This window comes from Thermobia domestica, chromosome 11 (assembly GCF_964235325.1).
Source record: "Thermobia domestica chromosome 11, izTheDome1.hap1.1, whole genome shotgun sequence".
In the NCBI taxonomy this organism is placed as follows: Eukaryota; Metazoa; Arthropoda; class Insecta; order Zygentoma; family Lepismatidae; genus Thermobia; species Thermobia domestica.
In genome coordinates, this window is record NC_137464.1 from 11,666,003 (window position 1) to 11,678,148 (window position 12,146).

The 12,146-nt window shown below is 37.9% G+C and overlaps 2 protein-coding genes across 5 annotated transcripts in view; one reads left to right on the plus strand and one right to left on the minus strand.

Annotated features, from left to right (window-relative positions):
* The window catches only part of LOC145663884 (uncharacterized), a 36,926-nt gene extending 32,395 nt beyond the window's left edge, over positions 1-4,531 (plus strand). The window contains exons 4-5 of the mRNA XM_081730032.1: positions 834-1,048; positions 4,256-4,531. Of these exons, the coding sequence (XP_081586158.1) occupies positions 834-1,048; positions 4,256-4,363 (323 nt within the window). The 3' untranslated portion in view covers positions 4,364-4,531. The remainder of the gene's footprint in view (positions 1-833; positions 1,049-4,255) is intronic.
* Positions 4,532-9,180: 4,649 nt separating this feature from the next.
* TTLL15 (tubulin tyrosine ligase-like 15) overlaps positions 9,181-12,146 on the minus strand; it is a 45,874-nt gene continuing 42,908 nt past the window's right edge. For 3 of the 4 annotated variants that reach the window (XM_081730033.1, XM_081730035.1, XM_081730034.1), the window contains exons 10-11: positions 10,430-10,643; positions 9,181-9,424 (exon numbers count right to left, since the gene is read on the minus strand). In XM_081730033.1, the coding sequence (XP_081586159.1) occupies positions 9,305-9,424; positions 10,430-10,643 (334 nt within the window). In that variant the 3' untranslated portion in view covers positions 9,181-9,304. The remainder of the gene's footprint in view (positions 9,425-10,429; positions 10,644-12,146) is intronic. The other variant, XM_081730036.1, reaches the window with a different exon arrangement.

The window sequence follows — 12,146 nt, forward strand, 5'->3', positions numbered from 1 at the left end:
CGCTACCAATGACTGACACCATTTTGAGTGACCAGGTCCATCCAACAACGCAAACTGTGTTCACCAATGGCGACGGCATTTACCAATATGACAAAGTCCCTGTTCACGACTAGCATTATACCTAGTTATACAACTGGTTTCGTGATCATAAAGATGAAGTGACACGGTCTCCATCATTGCCCGATCTCAATATTATTGAGCCCTTGTAGTCAGCGTTAGAGACAAACTGTACGAGCACTCTGTCCATATCCACGATTGTTAATGGAACTTGCCAATGCGTATCCAGAAGAATGATAAAATATTCTCATGAAAATTGCACAGGTTCTCGATTTATGTACTCCAAGGATACTGCAACCTAAAAGTTGTCCTGTACCATACTAGTTTAGGTAATGTAGTTTTGACGGGTATTTCCAAGTTTCTTATAACCCCTGAATGTAGGGTAAACGCATGTTTTTAAATTCTATAATATGGAACTTTCACTAATACATATACTCATTACTAACTTAAATAATAAATTCATTATCATTAATATCATTCTAATCTAAACTTTTTTTTTGGGGGGGGGGGGAAGAAAAATCCGGTCAACACCTATACTAAATAAGTGTGACTTCCAGTGCGAAGTCACGTTTGATTCTTGTTCATGTCTACAAGCCAAGGGAACAGCTTCAGAATTAGGTTTACTACAATCAGTACACTAGATAAGTTTTCTTCTTTTACTTTTAATGGTAAAATCTGAATTTTTTCCAATATGGCTTCTCTTAAGAGCCACCACTGGTGATTCGTAATCACATTTTCCCCCTTCAGCACATCTTTCTACTTTCAACCCTTTTTAGGTGAAGGATTAGACAGTGAATACCTGAAGGAACACGTCGGGGTGCCGCTGACGTTAGCCTTAGCAGAAGTTTGTGCCAAACGACCGAAGGATCCAATTCACTATTTGGCGTCGTGGCTAATGAGATACAGATGGAACGACCAAGCACGCAGAGCCAAACTTATTGAGGAGGAAAAATTAAAACTGGAGAGATTGAGGTTGCTTCGTGAGCAAATGGTAAGTAGATGGTAGTTGTAGCACGCTTTTAGTGTTAGAACAAATATTATACAATGATGTTAATCAGATTATCTTTCCGATGGAAGGGGAATCTGTTATAACAGCATGACAAACCACACACATCCCTTTCCACGATCTCCTGATATTAATCATATTGAACATGTGTGGGACATAGCGGCACTACTTCTGAATTTTCTATTAAAGTAGAAACAGCTCTTGCAGAAGTTTCAGCAGAGTAATGTGAATGATGAGTAGTGCCATAGAGTTCATAATCAAGTATGCCTAGTACACTAACGTAATGCATCAATTCACGCCAGATGACGCGGCGTTCTTATGTTAGTGAACTTCAATTTTGTCTGTAGTTCGACATAAAGAAGAATTGGACAGCTAAGCATCAGGCTTTAACTTAAAACGTAGAGAATTTTATAGCTACTGGACAGGTGATGTTTCATCTCCGGACGTCATTCGCACCAATATAAGGTGGACAGTTATTTTAGATCAGGGTTTCTCAACCTGGGAATCGTAAACGAAGGTGATTATAATCTAGTAGAGCAAAAATATTTTTTAAATATTATTTGAGAGGTATGGTCCTAAAACTTGATAACGCACATTGTACTTTTTTTTTATGTCCCTGATGCGCTTTGCTCAAACTAATTTAATAATTGTCGTAAGTATATTGACAAGTTAATCACGTACAGTTTCTGAGTAAAGTTTAATAATTTAAAAAAAAGGAAATTAGAGTCAGCCTTTTGAAAATGTGATTTGCACATTAGTTTACAACTTCAAACGCCTTATCCAAAAAGTTTGTTCTTGTGAGTTATCAACTTTTTCGACTGCACTCCTCATTTTTAATTTTCTATTTTACTAGACATACACTGGTGTACAAAACTTAAGGACAATATAGATAAAGGTATTATAGACAGGGCAAGTAGTGGCGGTCAGAAGTGGAGTCAGGTACTGGCCACTCCCTCATTTTCCGCAAGTATGCCTATATATTGGGTAAGTACTCGCCGCAAGTAAAGGAGTTTTACTGGCGTCCAGTTAGTGTCGGTGAACTTTTAAAAATTCTTGTCTATAAATGGTTTCTTATGGATTTAACTTTTGATCGCAAGAAATAAATACCAGTTACCGCAGCACTGTGTTGTAAAAGGTCTTCTCGTAACTTTTTCAGCGCACTTTCTCCTTTAAACTTGTCAGTGTGCTCCTCATGTCGCACGTTCCAAAATAGTTCGTAGTTTTGAAATATATCCAAAAAGGAAATGTCATCACTCTCCCAACTTGATAACTTTTTTCTTCTCAAGAACATCCACAGGCATGTTTAATTACAAGATTTCACGCCAAATAATCCACTTTTACTGGCAACAACCGCCTACTGGCCGCAAGCGCAATATTTTGACAAGAAAGTTCTGGCCGTCAGTAGTCACGTGACGCGCTACTTGCCGATCGCACACCAGTAAAATCAAACATGTTTGAGTATTCTGTCCCCCAATACCTACTTGTGCAGTGCAAAGTACCTCTATAGACAAGGAAAGTAGGTGGTAAGTTGTTGACGGCCAGTAACTTGCCGCCAGTTCTGGCCTTCTACTTGCTGTGTCTATAAGCATCTTACGGTACAATAAAAAATTGCGTATTCGGTGGAAATTAATGGAATCTTGATAGCCAGATATACACACAGGCCAAAACGTTGCATGGCGTAACGTCAGCGTGATCGTAGCGCCGAATGGGTCAGCTCTCCTAACATGAGGCTGTTGAATGACAGTGTGTGTCAGAGAGCTGTTAAGGAGTATTATGGTGGTGTTACTCACAGCAATATGACTCAGAGACAACATTTAGATGATTTCACACGGAGGAAGAATAATCAGAAAACTGGAAGAAGAATGAAGTGTTATGAATGTGACTCAGGAGTTTAGTGTTGCCCGCAGCATTGTTTCACATGTATAGGGAGCGATCTGAAGTGCGAAGGAGACGTGGTGGTCGGCTACGATCAACTGCAGCAGCGGACAATCGCTACATTGTGAAACAGGCAAGATGTGGCCGATCTCAAGCAGCGGGGAAAGCAATTGCAAACACATTTAAGAGGACTACAAGTCTCCGAATCTTCCGCACATCGGTGGCAAGAACACCTGGACTGAAGTGAGAAGGAGTAAGGTCTCGTTCTCTTCTCAGATGAGGACATATTCAGTTTGAGTAGTAATTACGGATGTACACTCACCTGGCGAGAACACGCAATTAACCCAAGAGTAATGTTGAAACCTCGAATTTATTTTTTTCCACTATCACTATACTTTCTTCTCTACTTCCATCGTTTCAAAGTAAAGGCTCACGTCCTCGCCACAGAAGACCAAATCCAGATTTGATATGGTTACTCAGAAGGTCTTGAGCACGATATTTTGGGACAAACAAAGATGATGTGGATTTTTGAAGCACACTGAAACCATCAACGTCAACACCTGTTACAAAATTTACCAAAATTGCGTTACGCAATCAAATCAAGCGACGTAGCATGTGGAATTGTGGTAATTTTTATTCACGACAATGCTTGTCCTCATACGAAGCTGCTACGCAACGACTCTATACAGACTTTATCTAGAAAAATATTTCCTCATCCCCCGAATATCCCAGATTTTGCCTCCTCTGATTATCATCTTTTTTTGGAATAGAAACCTTTCTTTGCGAGCCAGAGCGTCGGAATGACGATGCGATCAAACGAGCTCTTTACATTTGGTTATCATCACAGGCAGCATAGTTCTTCGATATAGAAATACAAAATATGGTTTCTCGTTATGATAAGCGTCTCAACAGGGATGGAATTGTGTTGAAGCACAGTGTAAGGTCTGTATTTCAGTGCACAATGAAGTGTTTAGTTCCATTACATTTTTTTATTTATTTATTTATTTTAATTGGTCAACGGAGCTTATTTTTTGAATGACCTCTGTATATATATTTCGTGGGCTAATAATGTTGATTTTACGAACTTATAAAATATAATCAGAGATCGATTTTTGCCCGTCAATGTGTATCATTTGTACTTCCTTCCGCCCTCAGAGAAAACAGCACAGTACATGTCTAAATCATAATTCCTAGATTAGCGTAGCTCAAACGAATTGTGTTCTATGTTGATTTACTTCGAAGTTCTCCAAATTTGAAACTAGCTACGGAATCACTTTACCTTGTAACTTATCTTTATTTCTTGTTTCACTGTGACAGGTAGAGGAATCCCGAGAAGAGCATGAGATGGAAGAAGCATCGGAAGAAGAACTGGAACTGAATAAAGAGCTGGAGAAAGAAGAAGTAGCACCGGAGGTCGCAGACTAAATGATTTAAATAAAAATGCACATTTCGTAGTTTCTTTTAGGATTTAGGTTTTTAAATAAGCTCTTTAATGAAAATACCTCGTTTCAGTTTACATTTGTTGAGGATTATAAAATTCGGTTTTGAAAAAAAAAAAGTATGTATAAATTTGAATAGGAGTAAAAGTAAATATTTTCAGAAAAAAACGACTTCTCATTATACATTAAGAAATGCAAATATAATTCACTGTTTAAAATATGACTTTCTAAGTTACGTAAATATTAATATTGTAAAACAGAGTAGTAGTTTTAAAACAGTTTATTTTAAACAGGAAAGATGCCTTAGACTTTGAGAAGTTCCGAGAGTCCAACGCTAAATCATGTAATTAAAACGTGAAACATTTAAATTTAAGAGAGGCAATGGCTCAGTGGTAGAGTGCTTATTCCTGGTGCGTGGGGACTCTGGTTCGATCTCCGCCCAAGTAAGTTTGTGGTGGACAAAATCGTGTCCGTGAGTTTCCTCAGGGTACTTCCGTTTCCTTTCCATTCTCATTCCAACAGTTGTCATCCATCATCATTCAGTTGTCCTGGTCGTATGACTCTTTCAGTTAGATCGAATTTGTACAGATGGAAGAAGAGTCCACTGGAAGTATTTTGAGATAGGGAACCTATGATCGGAGACGCTTATTAGAAGCTCCACATCATCTGTGATAAGTAAGAAATTGCAGTAATCATTTAAAAATTATTGTGTCGATCTAACTTCCTTTATTTTGCACAATATTACGCGATTGCTTAATTTTCATTACAAACAAATAACTGCTTCACTGTACGTACAAATAACTCACAAGTAGACCTCACCACTTCGCCGTTGCGTTAGCAAAAGGAAACGACTACTGTCCTAGAGTAGGGTTGAATATAAGATATTGGCAAAAATTTTAGCTGCTAATGAGCACTAGAAATATGGGAAAACGAAATAGAAACACGAATGTGAGAAAGCCAACTACAATATAATTTGATAGTTGCAAGACCGATATTTTTTTCGAAATAGATGGAGGAACAATAGTTATGACTTCAACTATGTAAATCGAGTTAGGAGGGATGTTTTTATGGCATTCCAGATCATGGCCGCCATCTTGAAATCCGCCATATTGGATCGACGTCAACTTTTTCAAATGGAAAGAGAGGCATGTGAGATATCAAACAACAATGATTTTTTCCACTCAATCTCATACACTAATTAGTTTGTCCATATCTAGAACGGTTTACGACTTACAGTTCTTTCAATGTTGAAAAGTTCGTTGTTTGTACCAGATAACAGATAACTACAGTGGCAATGAACATAGCTCCAGAGACAGCATTCTTACAGAACAAAATCAAGGCAATGCAAGAAATGCAAGAGCCTCAGCATTCATAAAGTGGTTCTGACCTCGCCACTTCGTGTGTGCGTTTGTAGATTCAAACTGAAACTATAAGCAGTTGGGGCAGCACGATCAAGAGAATAGGAATATTGGTTGCCAATGGCATTCCTGGTCGTAACAGCTACGGTATAAAGTAGAAGCTTACGTGCATCGTGTACCATTCTACAGCGACAAACTCTTTGTAAGGAGACAAGTGCAGGATATATATATTATTCTCACTCTGAGTTCTACCCGTGAATTTGGAAGTGTTTGAGAAATAGTTATTTCGTTTATTGCATTAAACCTGTAATTCTGTGAGGTGCGTGCGTGTGTGTGTGTTAGGGAGAGTGTGTGCAGGTAACAATTATAGACTAAAAATCGACATACCATGGCGTTAAATAAGGCAAACATTGCTATGCACCTCCTGCAGCAGTTACAGACATTACGGCTCAAGCACAATGCAATAAATATATCAGAACAGGAAAGAGTAATCGCAGATGACATAATTAGATTCCTAGCGATGAAGAATTGGAATTCGAAATGGAATACACTCTGGATATTCTAGAGGAGGCACATCATGAGATAAACAATCAAGAAGCTAGTGTGGAAGCGGAAAGGTATGTGAATTGCTATTGGTCGAATATAGGGAGCAGGAATTCACTTATGCTGAATACCTGAGAATTATTTAATAAAGAAGAGGTGCGAAATACAATAGCTCCACCTGGGAAATCAGTGGAAGTGTGACAAATTCCAAAAGGTACCACAGGCATATTTCAACCTTTGAATGTATTTTTTTTTTTTTTTTAGACAATACAAAACATTGGCGTACTGTATGTGATTATGCAATAAAGGACGAACATTTCCATTCAAAACTGCATGACAGAGATACTATTGTCACTCTGCATTCCCTTGTGTACAATCAATTTCAGTCTCCTCGCTTCACAGGAATGATTCAATAAGCATTTTGTAAATCAGTATATATTGATGAGCCGATCGAATGGTTCGAAGTGCCGAAGAAGCACGCTTTCAATATTCCCGGCATTAACTTTTGTGATATTTGTGACGCTTCATTTTTTATTAGGTGCTCATGGCACTCTGCAAAATTCTGTTTTGACCATTTTATGAATGCTGAGGACTTGCATTTCTTGCATTGCCGTAATTTTGTCCAGTAAGAATGCTATCTCTGGAGCTATATTCATTGTCACTATAGTTATCTGTTATCTGCTACAAACAACGAATTTTTCAACATTGAAAGAACTGTAAGTTGTAAACCGTTCTAGATATGGACAAACTAATTAGTGTATGAGATTGGGTGGAAAAAATCATTGTTGTTTGATACCTCACATGCCTCTCTTTCCATTTGAAAAAGTTGACGTCGATCCAATATGGCGGATTTCAAGATGGCGGCCATGATCTGGAATGCCATAAAAACATCCCTTCTAACTCGATTTACGTAGTTGAAGTCATTACTATTGTTCCTCCATCTATTTCGAAAAAATATCGGTCTTGCAACTATCAAATTATATTGTACTTGGCTTTCCCACATTCGTGTTTCTATTTCGTTTTCCCATATTTCTAGTGCTCATTAGCAGCTAAAAATTTTGTCAATATCTTATATTCAACCCTACTCTGGGGCAGTAGTTGTTTCCTTTTGCTAACGTAACGGCGAAGTGGTGAGGTCTACTTGTCAGAGCAATTGCGCAAAGTGGCAACCACTACCTCGATACATGTAGCACAACGACGCATGAAATCTGTTGCATAGTCAAGCCGTACATTAACGACTTGATCTGCTCCCAAAGCAAAAATCGTGAAGAGTAAGATTCAGCGAGTGAGCTGGCCACAGGATGGGATCTCGTCTTCCATTCCAATATTTAGTGAACTTGATATCCAAATGACGGCGAACATCAACATTGAAGTGGGCACATATACCGTCACGTTGTATCCACATCCTTTCACGGACATTCAGAGGTACGCTCTCCAATAATTCTATCAGTGTATCTCGAAGGAAGAGCAGATGCCGTTATCCACTCAAGCAGGACGACAAGAGATAAGATCTTACTAGTTGCTCATATACAATCACAACCTGCAAGTTGATTCAGAATCACTACTGATGAGAAGTCAAGTGAATGGCATGTGGATTGTCATTACACAAGGTTATTACGGCTATTGAAAATACCATCACGGATGGAAAGAGCCTCATGTCATCCACGAACAAAACACACTGTAGAAAGTTTCGCACATCACATTGCTAGATAAACCACATTCTGAACTCCACTCTGGGTGCGAAGTCATTTGGTCTTATTCCTTGCACTCGTTGTGTATTATACGGGTGTAATTGCTGGCCTCTTAGTACGCACCACACATTATTCCTCGAAGCGTGTACAAGCCTGGCAATTTGACGGGTGCTTGTTGATGGTGATTATTCCATCTGATCCAACACTACCTCTTCTTGACTTGAAAGACACGCATTCTCTTTCAAATTCTTATCTGCGGCGAGAAATATCTTCCAATTCGGATGACATTTACTCGGAAACTTTTCCTGCTATTTCCGTTCACTTTTCCGAGCGCTCCACTATACTATCCCGTGGAGCTACATAGACCGCTACACTATACTATCCCGTGGAGCTACATAGACAACTGTTTGGATAGGTAGCCGATCACACAGAAGCTGAATGTCTGTCTGGTATCGCTACCTTGCGATATTTGTATAACTGGAAATGGTCCTTGCCGAAGAGCATCTGGCGATTAGGCGCCCTCCCGCCATATTCCGTACATATTTAATAGGGCTTACTTAGGTGCGGAATCTTAGTAAGACAGAGAAGAAGGCGTATAGCAAAAATATAAACACTGCGATCGTGCAATATCCTGTTCGAAAATTGGATTACGCAAAATGTCCAAATAAGGTGAAGACAGGATTGACGACATAAGAAATGTACGATGTACTAGTTCATATCCCACTGAATGGAAACCAGAGGCGAGCGGAATGTGTAGCGTACAACCCCCATACCAGAATGCCAGGTGACAGCAAAGATAGGCCCAACGTTGGGAAAAGGTAGGCTAGAAAACTGACCCATAGTTTTTCGAGGTGCCTGAGATGAATAATGATACTCCTGATATCACTGAAATCCAAGGTCATCCCTCATCGGTATTGGGGAGAGGGGTGGGGGATGGAAAGTGGGCGACATTCAAATATAATAGTAAAAGACCATATTAGGGTCCAATCTATAGTTTTCGGGATCGCTAAGATGGACAGTGACACCCCAGATGCGGTTTAAGCCCAAATTCATCCCCCATGCGTATCCTAAGGGAGAAGGGGTTTAAGTATAAGTCGCTTGTTAAAGTGAAATTCTTACAAGTTTACTTTAGTGAAACCACACAAATAAAAAAGTAAAAAACAAGTTAATTTATTACACAGAACATACAAACGTATTCAATTTCCTTAGAATTTTTAAATTAAGGAACATCTAACAGTATTGCAAACAACAGCGAGTATTAGTCGAGATTCTGTTTGTAAATTTCTGCCCATGTACATTTTTAAATACTGGGTGTTACTTCAATAAAAATAAAAATTATGAGCACCAAGACTTATCCAACTGGCATTTGCCTTGGAACCACCTGACCATCAACTGGTTTTTAACACTTAAATCTTTTAAAGGAATGTTTACGCCGTGTGGAGTTTTACTCTGTACCTTAAAAAGAAAAGAAACATTACTTATTATTGAAGCTATGGGACACATTCTATATTGAAGAAACTTTCTGTACATATAAGCATACTATTGCTGTTACAAAAAAAAAAAAAAAAAAAAAAAAAAAGAAAGAAAAACTACGTGAAGACCTGCATAGAAGTTATTATTATTATTATTAGTGATATAACTTCATTACTCATCCTGAAATTTCAGAAGTTGCAAATGGCAGCGACCTATGACTGAGTTTTCAGTCTTTTAAATTTGCTTTTCAAGTTTTCGATACCTTACAGCGTTATTATTTATACGTTATACTCTAAAGTGGAAGACTTGTTTCTCCGTGTATCAAGCGGTCAGAAGAATGCAACAAGAATTTTAGGAATGATTAAAAAATCAAAAGATTGTAATCTTAGCCAATAATTAGTTTTTAGATCAGGGCCACGACATTTTTGAACGGCCCCTAAATCGAGCTTTTGTATTTTTTACAAAATAAGCACATCATACTGAATTAAGCGATAGCTTGGGTTTGGCTACACTATATGTAGTTCTTTAGATATAAAGCTTACAAGAAAATTTTTGAATGAAATATATTGGATCTTTTGGGCCAATTGGATCAGGGGTCACACAGTTTTGGAACGGCCCCTAAATCGAGATTTTGCATCTTTTACGGAATAAGCACATCATACTGAGTTAAGTGATAGTTTGGGTTTGGCTACACTGTATGTAGTTCTCCAGATATACAGAATGCAAGAAAATTTCTGACTGAAATATAACGGATCTTTTGATCCAAAGAGAAGTTCAGTGTTATTCTGAAATAAACCTGCAAGAAGATGTTCTCAGTAAGGTGAGAGAACAAAATATCGCATCAGATTATAAAGAAACAACGCATTACAACTAAATAAACTAATTAACTATATTAATATTTAATACATAAAAATGCCTTAACAATCACACCTTAACGTATTACAATAAATGTAATTTTCTCAAGTATAATTTATTACTATTACATACCACTGGGGGTGGGAATATCCTCTTGCAATCCAATTTATTTACATGCTCTCTATAGGCTGTCTTGAAATCGGTTATCAACTCTGACGTTAGGCACGGTTTACATAATTGACAGTCAATTTCTTCGCAGTTACTCCAACATTTATCACTTGCACACAAATCAGGATACACTACAATGTTCTTGTATGCTACTTCCATATCAGCTTCATCCTGAGACCTGAAAATACAAAACGTGATGAAATAATTATCCTGTGTCGCTTAATTATACATTTAAAAGAAAAAGAAAACATTCTCAAATAAAAGTAACTGTATATCTGAACATACGGATTTTCTTTTAATTTCCTAATATAGGTGATTTTCATTAAAAGCTTAAAATTTTCACAGGTTACGCTTACATATTTATGAAATTTAAGGCTATAAAACGAACTGGAAGCTTCACTGCAACTTCTTACAGTTACTGAGCTAAGAAAAACGGACAATAAACGTAAATGAATTAAGATTAAAAGCTTGGCGATGGCGAATAAAGAAAATGGGAAAAAGTCGATATTTTCTTATGCTTCTCGGTAAGAAAGAGTTTTCGACTAATAATTTAGAACTTTTTTGATGTTTCTTTTGATTCTATTTAGTGTTCCGAGCCCTTCTCGCTCGTCCAGTGGCTAACGCGCACGCATTTCATGAACGAAGTGACGGTTTTGATTCCCAGTGGAAGATCATTACAGATGTGAACGCATTACCGTGGTTCGGATTCCACGTTAAAACTGAAGGTCTCCCTCCCATGTAGCTTATGTGCTTAAAAGAGACGCTAAACTCTAAATAACCATTTAGTGTTGCGGATCATTCCCTAAGTCTGTCCTTACATTTTCTTTAATATTGCTTCTGTTCTCCATTAGCTGTATCAATATATTTATATATTAGTTATTCTAACGGACAAGATGTGAAATAGAAATCTTTATACAAAATTGAGAAATACATTAACTGAATGATTAGAGTTAAATATACCTTTTTCAGCACGGAAGCTATAAGAAACGGGATCTTTTGATTAAAGTGGGATCCGAACCACTACCCTGGTTTGTATGTGAAATAAGTACACCCATCTGGAATCGAATCCGGGGCGCCATGCACACAGAAACCAGAATAAGCCACGAAATAGTTTAATTTCTAGTTTCAGTTCTGAGCAGAGGCGGTTCATTAATATAGTCACCAAGTCACATGCTTTCCCAATTAATACGAAGAAAAATAATTAAGAAAAAGCATGAGCATTTACTGCGGAGGAGGACCATGAGGAGTGACCGAAGAAATACGTAATTATTTTAATATTGAGTTTGCAAATCTGATTAATTTCTATGATAGATTTGCCAACACAATGTGTTATGATGCTTGATGTTACTGTCTGTTTGTGTTCTGCTTTGGCTCTTTCTAGCAATCACATGCTTCACAGAGCAGTCTATTTTTTTAAAACGTCTGCAATTACGTACAATGTAATCACACATTTTTGTGACTGAAAAAGAACCCATTTTGCTCGGCCGACGGAAACCGGGAAAAGAAAAAATTGGGCGAAGCGTAACCTATGTAGTTGTGCTGACACACTCAACCCGAGTGAAGTGGGATGAATTCGTTCCGGTTCTCGCACACACACAAACGAATGATTCATATTGTATCAAAGATAAGAAGAACCCACAGTAGAATTTCGAATCACTGTTTCCGATGCTCTTATTCAAAT